The sequence below is a fragment of the Armigeres subalbatus genome, chromosome 3 (genome assembly GCF_024139115.2).
Source record: "Armigeres subalbatus isolate Guangzhou_Male chromosome 3, GZ_Asu_2, whole genome shotgun sequence".
NCBI classification, from domain to species: domain Eukaryota; kingdom Metazoa; phylum Arthropoda; class Insecta; order Diptera; family Culicidae; genus Armigeres; species Armigeres subalbatus.
The window spans coordinates 83,667,232-83,684,927 of NC_085141.1; the positions used below are offsets into that span (position 1 = coordinate 83,667,232).

Sequence of the window (17,696 nt, forward strand, 5' to 3'; positions counted from 1 at the left end):
ATCGTAAAACGTCGACATGTCAACTGTCATTTCGAAAACCCAGTGCAAAATAGTTGAACAATAATAGGCCTTTTCATGTGAAAAGCCCTCGACAAATTTCGCTTAACAATTGAAAAGAGCCTACAATAGAAATTCAATTTACAATACCCTCCGATAAAAAGATATTTTAGTTACTAGATAAAGATTGTCGCTTCGGTTCCCTTTGTTCTGCTGTCCGGAACATGTTGGGTACCAAGCTGTCAAATCGTATGGATTCTCCTTCTTTGACATTGTGACGCCGGTGACTTACGGATTTTTCGGATGTAGAAAACATACACTGTAGAACTGTGGTCTAGAACTAACTTTATTACTAATGCTAAGCCGTATATATAAATGAATGTACAATATATTCTACCTGATTTTGACTCATTATCTTTTGGGTCCCTTTCTTATTATCTCTACTTTGTTATCGCCACTATCGGTGCGTCACTATTTTGTTACAATTTATGGGTCTCTTTCTTGGTCCTTCGTAGAAGATTAGTTTATGACATAATTGTCTCGGGTAGCAGAGAATTATCAACTATGCGCATATTGCAACTAACAATATGCCATGCGGTGCGCTGTATAGCTTAACGAAAATGACAACTTGAGTTTGAAATGCAAATTGATTGATTCGCGTTCGTTACATTCCGGACCCCGTAAATCTACTAGATTTACAATAATAACTGTCGATAAGCGATTTATTACTTATTATGAAATGATATTGTCTTTTTACTTAGGACTAGACATTTGTGTTGATTTTTGGATACACATTTCCTCTATACAGGTTCATTTCTGTTTCTTCTGTTTCATTGTTTGGTTGTTGATTCTCTTCTGAACATCTATTATTTTCCATTTTGTTTACCGTCTCCCTTCTAATGTTTTTATGCGACAAAAAATTAGTTAATGAGTCCCAGAATGATGCTATTAGTTTCCAACTGAAACCATAGATGTCATATAATATCTGACTATGTATGATTGTATCAACAATAAATTTTAAACCTCGAGCGAATAGGTAAATACCGATGAATGTTGACGTAGTGTTTCCCAACCATGTGCTCCAAGACAACACTTTGTTCCAGTACTTATGTATTGCACCATCAATTATTTTCTCAGATAATAAAGCATCAAATCTAAAGCCTTGAGTATTAGGATTTTGTCCAGCTAAAATTTTATAAACTACAGAAGATGCTACACGTCTTTCGCCTTGTTCATATATCATGTTCCTCATTTTGATTCGGGATTAAATCTGGTGAATCTAGTTTCTTCGGTTCTGAAAGTGGAATTGTGTCATGCCTTCCTTGAAAGTTTTGAGTTTGTTGAAATAAATCATCATTTGTTTCTAAAGATGGCTTTGGCTTTTGAATTTTCCGAACATCTAAAACTGCCACTTTGACGGCTGGCCTTTTATAAATACCTTTAGATGTTTTAATTTCAGCAGATCTTACTTGTCCATCTTTAGCCATTCTAACACTGATTACTCGACCTTTCAACCATGTTCCAGGAGGTGCCTTTATCATCAGTTATTACAACAATATCGTCAACTTTAATAGGTTCAATTTGATTAGTCCATTTATTTCGTTTCAACAACAATGGGAGGTACTCTTTCGTCCACCGATCCCAAAATATTTCCCATAGTTTTGAACCTTTTTCCAATGATGTTTTTCTAAGTGAATTGCTGTTGGATCATAAGGTGGTACATATTCTCCAGCACGACCAATTAGAATATGAAATGGTGTCATTATTTCGTCGTCGATATCTTCTACTGGTATGTGTGTTAAAGGACGAGAGTTTAAAATAAATTCTACTTGGATCAGAGCAGATCTTAAAATTGCTGGTCGTGGTAAACGACTACCATACTGCTTCAGCATTTTGTATAGTGATAACTTTATGATTCTAATAAGCCTCTCCCATACTCCGCCAAAATGCGATGCCGCGGGAGGATTGAATGTCCATTTTAAGGCTAATGCTGCCGCATCACCGTTTCTCATTCTTTTTATCAATATTCACAATTAGTTCTTTTTAATTCATTGTCAGCTCCAACAAAGTTCGTGCCATTATCGCTGTAAAGGTGCTTAACTTTTCCTCTTCTGTTTTGAAAATTACGCAAACAGACAATAAAAGAATCTGTATCTAACTTCTCAGCCATTTCGATGTGAACTGCTCTACTAGACATACATGTAAAAATCACACCCCAACGTTTTTCTCTTGATCGTTTTACTGCAACTTCAAATGGACCAAAGTAATCCACTCCAGTATGCGTAAATGGATACAAGAAAGATTCGGTCCGATAATCTGGTAAGGGTGCCATCATGGGTGGTACTGGTTTTGCGTTAGCAATAATGCATTCTTGGCAATATTTCTTGACCTTTTTCAAAAGTGACCTTTGTTTAATAATCCAAAACTTTTGAAGAATAGCTGCAATTACGACATTGTCATTCTGATGCAAATACCGTTCATGATATGTCTTTACAATTAAAAAGAAATATTATGTTCATATGGTAATATAATAGGCTTTCTTGCTGATTCGGGTATGCTTCTTGCGTGTTCCAATCTTCCTCTTGCTCTGAGTACTCCATGATTATCAAGCATTGACTCAATTTTCGTAAGTTGCTGGATTTTTCTATTTCTTTACCTTCTTTCAGTAATGTTACTTCCTCCGCGAAACAATCCCATTGAGCTTTTTGAATATCGCGTTTTCAACCAATTTTACATCATCATAATTAGTGCTACGCTCAAAATCTGTTTTATGGTGAAACCAATCGGTAAACTTTTTTATTATTAGAGTTCGCTTAACTAAACGCCACCAGTCCGAAAAATAATCGTCCTGAATAAAAGAGTAAGGATGTATTCTTTGATGAATGTTTACATAGTTTCTCAGCTCTTCATCAGTTTCCATACTTACTGTCCAGTTTGGCCAATAACTTTCTGATTTTCTTAAAAATGATGGTCCATTGAGCCATAATGATGCTCCCTTTTTAATTTTTGTACCTTCATCAGCAGGGTTTAATGATGATTTTATATATCTCCATTGATCCATTGAAGTTGTTTCTAAGATTTCAGCAACTCGATGAGCTACGAATTGCTTATACCGCCTATGCTGACTATTAATCCATGCTAGGACAGTTTGGCTATCTGACCACATGACGCATTTTGAAATCGAAATTCTTAATTCTTTCCTTACGGTATTCAACAATCTTGTCCCTAATATTGCTGCTTGCAACTCTAAACGTGGTATAGATAACATTTTATTCGGTGAAACTCTTGCCTTTGCTGACACTATATTCACATCAGTGCCATTTTCAGTAACACTTTTCAGATACACAACGGCAGCAAAAGCATTTTCCGAAGCATCTCCGAACATATGCAATTCATAAAATAATGCATTTTTCAAGGTCATACATCTTGGAATCTTAAAATGGGTGACAAGTTTAAGCATATCTATCCAAGAGTTCCAAAATTTGATAAACTATCTGGTAACTGGCTATCCCAATCAGAAGATTCTTTATGCCATTTTTGTAAAAGAATTCTACCATGAATTGTGAAGTTCGAAATTAACCCTAATGGATCGTAAATACTCATTACAAACGAGAGAGTTTCTCTTTGTAATCAACCTTGTGAATTCCAATCGATCAAGTTTTAATTGAAATTCGATCAAATCAGTTGATGTATTCCAATAGATACCCAATACTTTATCAGTTGGTATTTCTTTATTCTCGAACCATTTTATTTCTGAAACATGAAGTCTTTCTGAAGGAATAACGTTGGCAAGCTGTTGCGAATTTGTAATAAAACTTCTTAGATGAAATCCAGCATACTGTTGAATATTTATAACACCCTGAACAACTTCAGATGCTTCTTTAATTTCATCAAAGCTATCCAAATAATCATCAACATAAAAGTTATTTTCAGAAGCCTCAGAAGCCTTTGGAAAATCATCCTTAAAAAGCTGTGCATTATAATTTTCACTGCTTGAGCACAAGCAGGAGAACACGTTGATCCAAAAATCATTGATTCCATCACATATACGCTCGGATCCCTATCGGCCTCACATTGTCTCCAAAGGTATCTTTGTGCAGGCTGATCTTCCATAACAATTTTTATTTGCTGAAACATTTCTTGTATATCCCCTGTAACAGCGATTTTGAACTCTCTGAATCTTAGCAAAACACCGAACAAAGATTTTACTGTGTCAGGACCTGAAAGCAGTGCTGAGTTAAAAGATACTCCTTCTACTGCTGCAGCTGCATCAAAAACAATTCTTGATTTAGGTGGGACTTTGTTTTTATTTGTCACAATAAAATGAGGTAAATAATAGGTGTTTGGATGTTCCTGTAGTAGCTCACGTGGGCTAAGCTTACGGGCATAACCCTTTTAACAAATCCTTCAAATGACTCAATTGCCCATTTTCTTAGCTCTGGTTTCTAGCTAATGTCTTCTCCAACATTTCCAAACGTTTGAAAGCAATATTAAAACTTGAGGGAAACTCATACTTTCAGTTTTCCACAATAATCCTATTGAGTAATGTCCGTTTTCATATTTAATTGTATTTTTAATAATTGATTCAGCTCTTTCTACTTCTGCTGATTTTGGTAATTTATTAACGACGTTGACTCCAAAGTTTTCAGTAGAACAATAATTTTCAAAAATTGCTCTCAAATCTGTACTTTCATGCTCTCTAATGCAAAAAGAATATGAAGGCTCACCTCTATATACCTTACCGAAAATCAACCATCCTAGTTTGGTACGCGCTGCCATCGGCGAGTTCTCGTCACTTACCCTTCTGTCGGTCGTCAACAACAAATGAGCGTGCTCCATGCCAATTAAAATCATGGGCTTGGCGTTGACGTATCCCTGAACTGGAACATCAGCTAAATAAGTGAACTCCTTCTTCATGTGTTTAATATCCAATGTTTGCGTTGGAAGTTCAATGTTCTCGATGGTCCTGACATCCTTCATTGAATAAGTTTTTTCTCCATGTCCGCGTATCCACAGCTGTACTCTTCGGCTAGGTGATTCCTTTGAAACGTTCTGCGTCCAGGTTAATTCCAGTGGTTCTGACCGTCCATGGAGCCCAAGTTTATCCGCTACCGATTGATCCAAAAGGCTTAATGACGAGCCGGGATCAAGGAAAGCGAATGTTTCCAAAGAGAGTTTTCCATTCTGCAACGTTACTGGTACTATTTGATAATATACCGTTGATTTCCGACTTCCATGATGATTATTGTTAGTTTTGTCCTTCTCCAGATTTTGATTTTCCTTGGGTTTCTCGACGGCTGATTTATGCAATAAACGATTGTGCATTCCCTTGCAACCGTCTATTTTGCATTCTCGCTTGCTTCTGCAAAACTTACTACCGTGTCCTTTGTTCAGGCAAGAAAACACAGTTTCAATTGTTGAATTCGTTGTTGCCTTTGCTCAACATTGAGGTTTTTCAATATGTTGCACTTGAACGTTTGATGCTCATGCTTACAAACGTTGCACTGCATTTTTGAAGGATTGTTATGAATATTGATTCTGGGCTTTTGTTCCTTTCTTGTAGGTGGTGCTAATCTCCGTAATGTCGTTGGGTGAGTTTGCAGCCACTTATTCAAATCATGGAGAGTTGGCTGACTGACATTTCTTTGAAGCGCTTCTGTCCATGTTATCTGCATACTAAATGGTAGCTTTGATACTATGTCAGTAATTAACCGATAATCATGAAGGAATTCTGGCCTGGCCAATGTTTCCATTGTCACAACCAAATCGTCCAATGCGTTAGCAATATCGATTGTATGGAGTTTGGGTTGATTCAATGTTTTTGTCAGCTCGTTCAATAATTGCTGATAAATAGCCTCCGGTCTCCCATAAATTTCTTCAAGCCGTTGCATTATTTTAGGAACATTAGCTGCCCCTATCATCAAATTTGACACGCTCTTGGCAGCTTGGCCATACAGAGCTTCTTCCAATCTTGATAAATTTTCGAGATTGGTAAATCTACCTTCGGCAGATGTGTCATTAAAAATGCTTTTGAATTTCGGCCATTCACGAGCCTCCCCACTAAATTTTGGAAGCTTGATTAAGGCTTGCCTCGTCACATTTAAAGGACCTTCAGACTGACGTCTGTTTGCCACATCTTGTTGAATTTTCAGCGATTCATTTAGCTGGTTCGCTAAATCAAATTTCATTTTTACGTCCAATAATTTCGCTCGTTCGTTTTCCAGATATTCGCATTTTGCGCAAAGGAATCGCTCTTCTTTTGTCGGCGTATGCTTAAGTTGCACACAACTAAGGTGGAACCACCTATCACAATCGTCACAAGACACCATATTATCCTTGGTGTCAGCTTCCTTGCATAAACGGCAGTTTCCGTTCTTATTTTCCACGAATTGGAACTTCTTCTGCTTCTCTGTTTCCTTTTGCCGGATCTGCGCGTTCACTTCTGATGACAGCTTACAAAGGTATTTCCAACCTTTTTGTTAATTCACACACTGCAGTTTCACTATTTTCAAAATGTCCAATGTCCTAGTTTCACTTGAATTACCACTCTGGGTTTTAATATTCAACACACAAGGTATTTTAGACACGATTCGTGAATATCTATTCACAACTTTCGAATGTTTGCCACTATTGGCTCAAGATTTGTAACAGTTAAATTTTGTGACAATGCACAACACTCAGACTGCACTCCTGGCGACAGTATACCACGTTACAAAAATCAATCACTCTAGCTATTTATTACGACAATTTTTTTTATTTTGTCGGAGTCCTTTCCACTTATTCTAGTTGATCTCCGCGCGCCGGTATCACTGCACAATTTCAACACAACGTCGCGAGTACTTTCCTCTCTGGTAGTTCACCAAAATGTGACGCCGGTGACTTACGGATTTTCGGATGTAGAAAACATACACTGTAGAACTGTGGTCTAGAACTAACTTTATTACTAATGCTAAGCCGTATATATAAATGAATGTACAATATATTCTACCTGATTTTGACTCATTATCTTTTGGGTCCCTTTCTTATTATCTCTACTTTGTTATCGCCGCCACTATCGGTGCGTCACTATTTTGTTACAATTTATGGGTCTCTTTCTTGGTCCTTCGTAGAAGATTAGTTTATGACATAATTGTCTCGGGTAGCAGAGAATTATCAACTATGCGCATATTGCAACTAACAATATGCCATGCGGTGCGCTGTATAGCTTAACGAAAATGACAACTTGAGTTTGAAATGCAAATTGATTGATTCGCGTTCGTTACAGACATTAAGCTCCCCTAACTAAAATGTCTTTTCTCCGATAGCATCCTTTAAACGCGTAAAAAAATAACCTTGGGCATGTTCAAATATTACGTAACACAAAAAACGTTGTTTTTAGGAACCCCCCACCCCCTCGTAACAATCCGTAACAATTTTCAGAACCACCCCCACCCCTACCCGGATACAAATTTCATCTGTTGATGGTATCGGCACAGATAAACAGACATAACTCATTAAACATTCACTCATCAAATTCATCGTCATTCAAACACTAACGACATCTGTTGATTTGAGTTAGTTGGGCAAATCACGAACCAGATGGCAGTAGTGAGCAAACGTCAAACTCGAGCAAATCCGATGCGCGCGCCACGAGTGATCGATTGGCCAACATGGTGTTGGTTTGCGTGGAAGTGCTATCCGATTCGTCAAATCTACGTTTGATTGTTTGTTTACAAAAGCAGATAAGTCGTTCTGAAAATTTGGTATTGAACTATTTTTAAAATCGAAAACAAAAACCGTAAACGTGCTGCACTTGTGAATCAGCCTGTAAAATTCACCCGATGTTCTTTCAAAATCCGGTCAATCTAAAAAAAACAGCACTTTTTCTATTTTTGTTTCAAATTTTAAAAATACTTAGAGGCGTTAAAAAATATGGGTTCTTTAGGAAAGTTGACCTTAAATAAGCCAAAGAATCGATTATTGAGCGAATAGGTCATTGCGCGCGGCAAACCTAACCTCACTATTTTGACAGGTACTGGTCCTGTTGTTTACGTTTCGGACTTAGAATTTTTTTGATCCAAATTAAATCTGCATATTTTACGATGTTGAAGACATTCCGTACATTCCGCATTGAAATATTGGTAATTATCGATAAGTTTAGGTAATTATCGATCAGAAAATCCAAAGAATGATAGAAGTATCTGAAAATTAAAATAAAGTCGTCTGTAAACAACAGGACCAGTACCTGTCAAAAGTCGTGCGTGACGTCACTGTGCAATGGAGTATAACTTTTTTAGGCAAAGGCACGCAAAGGTAAATAATTTACCTAATTTACCAAAATTATTTGGAAAAATATATTAAGCTCTTTTAGTGATTCATTCCACTAAGACGAATTAAGTACTGTCCATTTAATTATTATAAATTATTATAAATTATTTGACATTTAGTGCCCTTGTTTTTTTATAAAGAGCAAGATTAATGGGCCATGGGAAAACTGTCAAAACGCACGCAAACGTATCAATTGTGTTTGGCCCATAAGGGCACGAGTCGTTTGGCATCACAGTATCACCACTTGACACTTTACCGGTCGCTAGACATGTAAAATGGCTTAAATATTTCTTTGCAGCAAGAAAGCGACATAGCAGTCCGTGCAGTGTGCCTAATGGCCTTATATTCTATTCGCAAATAGATTGGATTGGGGTTCCGTGAACGGAACTCTAAATCAGGAACTAATAATTCTCGGGAACTTTTTCAAATCGGCGTATGTAACATTTTGATCAAGCTGAGAAAATGAGCTTGGAAGTTTTCAGATTTTATTTTTATTCCTATTTAGAAACTAATCATTTTTATTGCAATTGAATACACCTCAGCGATACATTATGAAAAGGTTCATCGTCACTGACCCTGAAATCTGCACTGCGTGTGAACATTTCAGTTATTTTGATAAAAATATATGTTACAACGTTCTGCAACAGATAAATCACATACGTCGTTTACGTCGTCGAGGTCATGCTACTTTCGTCGAAATGTTACGCTGCTCCGTACGCTGCATTGTTGATACGTCGAAATGTTGCGTCAAGTTGCAACGTTTCACGCACATGCGACAATAAAATTGCAACACTTACAACACGACGTAACAACATTTGCTGCAGAAAAACAACGTAAAATGTTTTTCCTAACGAAAATCAGAATATTCAAGCAACATGCTTAATTTTGAAATCAGTGATGAAAAAGTACAAGCAGACGCACGTTTTAAACTATTTAGTTGTTCGAAAAAACTTTTTAAAGTACATTTTCTGCTAAGCGGTGTATGTGCAATATTTTCAACAATGATGTTACACCGTTTTGCAAAAATTGATTTACATTTTTAAAAACATATTTTCATGTAGCTTTGAAGATATACACATTTTTAGATGAATTTGATGCCATATGATGTTAAAAACGGGTTTGTTTACAATTTGCGACATACGCCGTTTTGAAAAAGTACCCGAGAATTATTGGTTCCTGTCTAAATATCAATCACGTTGGAGCCGTTGGAGCGCGGTCTACCCTAAAAAACGGCCAAGCCACTCGTTTTTTCTGTCTGGGATAAGCCTTCTCCAACTTAGGGCCGATAACGGGATTTTTTTACCGAATCGTCATCGGCCCAACCTCGGAGAGAGAAAATATTCCCTCCCGAAAAGCCAATCAAATGCAGAATGACTTACCAAGGCTTAAGAAGGCCTATTCCGGAGAAAAAAAATGAAAATAGACTTAAATTTGAATTTTAACGATTTCGACACATTTTTGCATGTTTTCGATGCAATTAAGGTTATGGATGGATAGATAGTGCTAATTGGGTCCTAAAGCCCTACCTCGTTTATGGTTGCAAACGATAGTGCATCGGTCAAGAATACTTGTACAGTTATTATAAAAATTCTGGTAAAATTCTAAATCAGTAAAAATAATATTTTAGTGTTTAAGACATTTTAAGGCAAATTTTGGGCTGTGCAACATTTCAGAACGAATGAACCATCAGCCCAAAACGTCAGCCCCATAGATTAACTGTCAAAGGTTGAGTCAAGTGCCCTGTGGTGTTTTGCTACTGCGTTTGAATCCGTACGTCAAACAAGACCGAAAATGTCGAGGAAGCATTTTTCATCTATTTTTCAATTTCAAATTAAACAATGTTCTTTTCGATTTTTGAGTCTAAAGAAAAACTGACACGTTTAGAATGATTACCTTCATCGTTCCCTGAAAGAAAATCGAATATCGATTCTTCATTTTAGGACCCAATTATGTGCTTTTAGGAGTTTTTGAAAAAGATATTTTAGTTACTAGATAAAGATTGTCGCTGTCGTCGCTGTCCGGAACATCTTTTGCTGGCGAGGATAGGGGAGCTAAATGTCAAAGAAGGAAAATCCATACGATTTGACAGGTATGTACCACACATGTTTCGGACAGCAGAACAAGCGACAATCTTTATCTAGTAACTAAAATATCTTTTGTTTTTGATGCTTAAAATTTTATTATGGGAAATAGCAGAGTGTATTTATATATACCATCAAAACATTTTCCGGCACAAAGCACTATCTTCCCTCCGTTCGGAACGCATATGGGTCATGTGGTGACCGGTGAACTGATGGAGTTTGTTAGCAGCGACACTAACAGTGACCGACCGAACTGTACACCTTCCGACACTGTATAAGACTGACTGGACCATTCCAAGAGAGCATCTCAAGTACCCACCATCAAGCGCATTTCATACATGAGTATGTGTGAGCTACTGTACCACATCCCCTTTTTCCTATAGATATGATTTATCGTTATGTTTTATTATGAGTCATTGTGATTATTTTATTTTATTACAATAGGTATACAAATTGAGCAAAATATACTTATCTTTATGGGCTATATATAGCTTTCGGTTTAGGTGTCCTTCGTGAGCGCCGCGGTTCGGTGTACCGCATATCCAAAGCGGGAGCGGCATTCCTGGAGTCTGACGGTTCATCGTGAAGTCGAGGGTTATCGGAGGTACCAGGTGTTGAGCAGCTGTTCAAATCTTCATTCTGGTCATCTGTGTCTACTGTCACAGGATCAACGATAGCTTTGAGGTGTGAAGTATTACGGTCAAATGTTTTGCCAGTTTCTTTAGACTGGACTGTGACGTTGGATCCTTGTCTGTCTGTAACAATGAATTTCTCCTTCAAGAAATTTGTAGACAGCTTGTTGGTAGGACAGAGGTTCTTCATAAGAACTGTGTCCCCTACTGCAAGGCTGCTCGGCTTAGCTCGACGCTTTACATCCTCCTGCCGTTTTCCAAGCATTTTCCTTTCACAGTCCCGATCGCGGAAATCTGTACTAGGTGGTGTTGTCTCCAAATCATCAATACATGGTAATTTCGTTCGAAGCTTTCGATTCTGTAAAAGCTCGCTCGGAGCTTTACCCGTTATTGTGTGTGGGGTATGATTGTAGAGTTCCAAGTAGTGATTTAGTTCAGCTTTCCAGTCATCATACAAAGCATTTGCAATTTTCATCCTCTTCAGAAGTGACCTGGGGTGGCATTGTGCATCTCGATTCGAACGTAATTCTATCGAGTCGAACATGTTTGGCATTACGGATTTCGATCCGATCTCGAAAACGACTCATCGTTCGAGTATGATCGAGGAGGTACAAGAATAACGAGATGTTTTGGCATTATGGAAACTCGATAGCACACTGAAAAACGACTCAAGTCGAATGAAAATCACTCGTCACCTTTTTAGCTTTCGAATGTTGTTCGAGAGTTATTTCTTGCTGAAAGTTTTTAATTATATTTGTTATTATTTCTCTACGACAAGAGAATAAATGTTTCATTATTGTATCTTGAAGGAACGAATGTCATTAGTATACCTACTTTTAGAGTTTCCAGACAATATGCAATCTCTAATTATCCCGAAATCCGCGTGAAAACGACTTCAACTAAAATCGTTTTTTTTTTGCAGTTTTCACGTATTTCTTGACGTTTTCGACAAACCGCGTGAAATTCTATGGGGAAAATTGGCGTAAAAACGTGTATATTCCAAAATCTATGTAAAAATGATTAAGTTAAATAAAAAAACGCGCAAGAGATTACCCAAATGCATTTAACTAAAACACATGGAAAATATCAAAGTCTACTATTATCGAATCTTTCTTTAGCTTTAAATTATTTAGCTTAAAATTGGATCTATGGCATAAGCTCGAATAAACATAAAACTTTTAATTTGTGTCGTAACAATATCTTAATTTACAACACATATCATATCGGCATAATGTTTAAATCAATTGCAACTGCTCAATAAATAATATTGCTTTTTATAGACATTGAGCACAATTTGCTTGTTTATAAATTAATTTATGCCCTGAAAGATGCCTTTCCAACAGGCAACATGCTATACGCAGATGAAGTTATCTCTTTTTCTCTCTGTTTACTCACAATCGCCATACGCTGAAGGTTGTCTCTCCAGCGGGCGACATACTAAACATGGAGACGGCTATCTCTTATTCTCTCTGTTTACATTTCGTTTGACAGAACATACTCGATTGAGCTAGTACAGCACCATTCGAAATCTTGTACTGCGACTGAATGAAGTCGAACGAAATACATAATGCCGCAATTTTTTCGAAACGAATGCAAAAACGAACGAATAGAGTGATTCGATTCGAGATGCGCAATGCCACCCCTGTTTTGCCGTTCGACCTCCCCATTTGCCTGTGGCCAGTAGGGAGATGTGTGGTTAAGATGAATACCATTCGTCTTGCAGTAGTCTTCGAATTCACAAGACACAAATTGTTTGGCGTTGTCCAAGGTAATCGTTCTCGGAGGTCCCCAAATTCGAAAGATTCGCTTCAACCTCTTGATTGTTTCTTGAGCCGTAATTTTGCTCATAATCTCCAACTCCATATAACGACTGTAGTAATCGATTACTACAAGGATGTATTCCGCAGATGGCATTGGGCCCAGAAAATCAATAGCTATGTCGAGCCACGGCCGATCAGGTAATGGACGCCGCATCATCGGTTCCGGTGGATCTGGTAGTTGAACTAATCGGCAACCTTCACAAGCTTCACAAGTGTCAATGGCTGATTTGTCTATTCCTGGCCACCAGCATCGTTCCCGCAAACGTCGTTTCATCATTGACTGTCCGGGGTGGCCCTCATGTGCTAATTGCAGCATTCTCTGTCGTAAGCTTACGGGTATGACCAGTTTGGATCCACGTAAGATTAAAGTGTTTACATACGTATATTCATTTCGAAATGGGATATATTGTCGCAAATCACCACAATTCCAGGAGTCGTTAATGATACACTGTTTTAATCTCTGCATTTCCGGGTCCTGTGCGGTAGCTTGCATGACTTCTTCGATGTCAACTGCAGCAGCTTCCTGAATAGTACGAATGCAGATTTCAGTATCAGGGTCAAAATCAGGATCATTTCTGAAACTTGGTAACGTTGATAACGACTCAGCCGAAACACGTCGAATGAACACCTCACTTTCATCGCTCCATTGATTGTCTTGTACGTGCGCTCCCAATCTTGAAAGGGTATCAGCTAAGTTGGCTGAACCCTTACGATAGACGACCTAGAACAAATAAAATTTCAAATATTGTTTTTTTTCTTTTCTTATGCATCTTTATACTTTGAATTTGAATGCCTGAAGACGCAGCATCCATCTTTCAATTCTAGCCGTTGGTCGTGACGTAGCGGTGAATAGAGTTTCGAGCGGCTTATGATCAGTCTCTAACTCAAAGCTTATTCCCAAGAGATATATTTTGAAGCGTTCCACGCCCCAAACAAGCCCAAGGGCTTCTTTTTCAATAGGGGGATACTTTTTCTCGGCTTCCGAGAGACTTTTTGATGCATAGCCAATGACTCTGGGTCGGTTCTCTTTGAATTGTATTAGTACAGCTCCTAGTCCCACTCCCGAAGCGTCAGTTACTAATAAAGTCCGATCGTTTGGGTCGTAGTACCCAAGATGATCATGGGATCCAATCTGTTGCTTGAGTTGCTCAAACGATCGTTGGTGCTTCGGTTCCCAAGAGAATGGTGTTTGCTGTTTGAGTAATTCTCTGAGTGGAAAATTTAGTGTAGCCAAATTCGGAATAAATCGTGACACGTACGTCACTAAACCAAGAAAGCTTCTTAGCTCTTCTTTGGTTTGTGGTGGTCTAAACTGTAAAATGGATTTAACCTTTTGTTCAGCTGGTGAAACTCCTTCTGGTGATAACTTGTGACCCATGAACAAGATTTCGGTTTGTTTGAATTTACATTTGTGGTCATTCAGTAGAATGCCATAGCTGTTCAAAACGGCCAGGGTTTGCTTAACGGCGGCATCGTGTTCTTCTTCGGTGGACCCGAACATCACGATATCGTCGATATAAACAACTGTATTCTCACACTCAGCTAAAATAGTCTCCATTAGATTCTGGAACAATTCCGGTGCACAATTCACACCGAATAGTAAACGCTTATATCGAAACAAACCCCAGTTTGTAATGAACGTGGTCACATCACGGCATTCCTCCGTTAACTCGACCTGATGAAACGCCTGTTTTATATCTAGAGTTGTAAACATCTTAGCATTTCGAAATTTTGGAAGTAAATCGTCAAAAACAGGTAGCGGATGGTTCAGTCTTTTAATGGCCATATTTGCTCTACGCATGTCAACACACAAACGGAGCTCTCCGTTGTCCTTTAGTATTGGGACCAACGGGGAAACCCATGAAGTGGGCCGAGTGACTTTTTCGATAATATCCATTTGTAGAAGTTCGTCCAACTTTGATTCAACCTGTTGCAATAAAGGAATAGGACACCGTCGAAGTGGTTGGATGACAGGTGGGACTGTCCTATCAATAGGCAAACTCAACTCTATTCCTTTTATTTTAGGGAAAGGTTGTTTCCCTGTATCTACTCTACTGATCGAAGCGTTATGTGAACTTGGCAATCCAATTTGAAGAACTCCTATTTGCTGCGCGGTTACTTTTCCTAGTAACGGTTGCTGGCCTTTTTCTATCACGTAGAAAGTTGAGGTCGTCTTCAATAGCTTGTCTCCATCATTGATTTCCATATCCGCATCAAATACTGTGATTAGCTTCAATGGGACACGACCATATGCCAAAAATCGCTTTTCATTGTCAAATCTCTCGTTACGTACTTTAACGTCTCTTAATTTCATAAGATTCCAGGTGGTATCATCGATGAGATTATGTTTTGAGCCCGAATCAATGAGCATAGTTATTCTTACTCCGCCAATGCAGCAGGATATCAGTTCGTCCGATTCTCCTACATTATACACCGGATATTCTTCACATTTTGATTCGTCCTCGATGTTGAATACCGGTCGGGAGTATTTTGGCGGACGCGATAACCCTTGATTGTTCGAACCTGGAGCTTTGCGTTTGCGGTCAAATGCTCGCTGGAAAGCACTAGAACCTGAATGACAAGTTACGACCTGATCATTACTACATATTCTAAAAAAAACAACAACTATCAATATTACCGTCAACTGGGGGGAAGATGATCATTTTTAAGACAAAACATACAATAACAATGTGTGTTTACATTTTAAATCGAAGCAAATATTTTCAAAACATGTACTGCTATACGTTGCAATAATCAACAACTTTAGTTTTCTGAAATGCGTTCGCATTTATTAAAATAAATTAATTTATCACACATTTTTTGAGTAATCTGGTTTGGGGTGAAGTTGATCAAGACAGCTCTACTAAAATCATTATGACCTAGTAGTCAAAATACACTAGGTTATTTGTATGAATGTTGAATTTACTACGTAAAGAAGTATACGAAGTCAATATTTGAAACGAAAATAGCGTCATTTATGACTATCTCTCTCTTTCTTCCACAAAATACATTTTCATTATTATAATCGAAAAACTCGGATTTCTACCTAGCGGTAACATTACTTGAACGGAGAATATTGTTGACTACCGTTTCATAAAAAAAATTGGCACTTTTGACTGACACATCAAATGATCATCTTCACCTCAATGATCATCTTCCCCCCAGTTGACGGTACCTGTTTCCTTGCTATTAGTTTTGCATACGGATTTGAAATGCCCGACTTTCTTACAGCGAAGACAAGTTTTATTCAACGCTGGACAGTGATCTAATTCTCGATGTCGGCTGTATCCACAGCGCAAACAGCGTGGATTTGCTCTTGTTGTATTGGAATGTGTTTCATACAGCCGATTCACAGTAGATCCTTCTGACTCCAAGCCACGATTGTTCGAACTTCTATCAGATTTCGTACTCATTTTGGCCGATTGGTACCTTACTGATTGGTATGCATTTATTATCTTCATAGCTTCGTCAAGTGTCAGATGCTCCTTTTCCAGCATCTTTTGACGAAGGTCATCTGAAGTGTATTGGATTATTTTATCCACAACCGCAATATGTCGGCTTTCTGTTTCCGTTTTTCCGAAGGAGCATTTTTCTGCCTTTTGTTGAACCCGTAAAGCGAATTTCTCGATAGACTCTTCATCGCCAGGCACCATTGACCAAAAGAGGAATCGTTCGAAACTCTCATGGTGTTTGGGTGAGAAAAAATCAGTCAGCTTCTTTTTTACTGAAACGTACGGATCATCATCGTCATCTTCGTCACATCCCGGTATTCCGTAGAAAGCGCTCTGCAGTTCCATTCCTCCCATTGCAAGTAACTGCATTTTTCGACTTGGGCCATCTGTGACATTGGAAGCTGCCATTATGGTTTCAAACCATCTAATCCACAATCCCCAAGCATTGCGAATCTCTGATTGTGGCAGGTGCCTATATTTGAAATGCGGCAAGTTGTATGAGGCAGGGCTAAAGATTGATACATTCTGCTGAACTACCGGCAAGCTAGCGCCGCCCGAATTTGCTTCTGGTTCCATATTTTCCGTATCTGTCAATAATATACATCAACACTAAATTAAAAACTTTATACACATTCAAGGTTTACCACACCTAAGGTTTTTTTTCAATCTCAGAATCTCATTGCTTACCAGGAATATCGCTACTTTACATACACATCATTGAAGAGTGTAATATCATGTATTCGTAAATTAACTTGATCACCTTCACAACATCCAAGAGTGTAAATCAATTTAACCTCTTTCGCAACATCCAAGAGCGAACGTCTATTCATCTCTGCAACATCAAAGAGCAAAGCGCCTTACATGCACCCTTACTCATGCATGATCCGATTTATTTCACTTGATCTTTACTTAGCATCATTAAAGTGCGCAAATCCAATAGGATTTTTCAATGTCAACTCATTTGAGTTTTCATTTGACAAACATTCTTCCTGAAGCCGTAATTAAATCAGCACAGTCATATTTTTACCCTGCAGCAATCCAATAGAATTTTACAAATTCAGCTCATTTGAGTTTACACAACAATAAAACCACATAAACGTTATCTGCATCGATATAAGCATACAGCAATTTAGCTTAGGCCGTAATTTAATCAGCACATACACACTTACTAGGATTCCATTAATCATTATTGACGCTTCCAACACCAACACATAAGTCACGTTACAGCAATAATCATCATCATGTATCCTAAATGTAGCTTATCTTACCTTACACCTATAAATACCGCAAATAACAACAAAACAAAACAAAATCCAAATACTGATCGGCATCCTTTATATTTTTCTTTTCATTTCGATTATCTGTATATTTATATGTAAATTGTTACCTACCTGAACCTTGCTGTAT

The 17,696-nt window shown here is 38.0% G+C and overlaps 1 protein-coding gene across 1 annotated transcript; it reads right to left on the reverse strand.

Moving 5' to 3' along the window:
- Window positions 1-1,229: 1,229 nt before the first annotated feature.
- On the reverse strand, window positions 1,230-17,041 carry LOC134221781 (uncharacterized protein K02A2.6-like). The gene is made up of 6 exons (XM_062700966.1): window positions 16,977-17,041; window positions 16,013-16,876; window positions 13,616-15,408; window positions 12,622-13,558; window positions 4,725-5,381; window positions 1,230-1,291 (listed from the first exon to the last, which is right to left on the reverse strand). The coding sequence occupies exons 2-6, from the start codon at window positions 16,863-16,865 to the stop codon at window positions 1,230-1,232; spliced, it is 4,302 nt and encodes a 1,433-aa protein (XP_062556950.1). The 5' UTR covers window positions 16,866-16,876; window positions 16,977-17,041.
- Window positions 17,042-17,696: the final 655 nt, after the last annotated feature.

Excerpts from the sequence above, each read along its gene's own strand:
- LOC134221781 (XM_062700966.1), bottom strand. The coding sequence starts at position 16,865 with ATGGAACCAGAAGCAAATTCGGGCGGCGCTAGCTTGCCGGTAGTTCAG. Across the intron at positions 13,559-13,615 it reads TTCAGGCATTCAAATTCAAA|GTCGTCTATCGTAAGGGTTC; the intron begins GTATAAAGATGC and ends TATTTGTTCTAG. Across the intron at positions 1,292-4,724 it reads TTTCGGTAAGGTATATAGAG|AACCGAAGAAACTAGATTCA; the intron begins GTGAGCCTTCAT and ends TTCCACTTTCAG.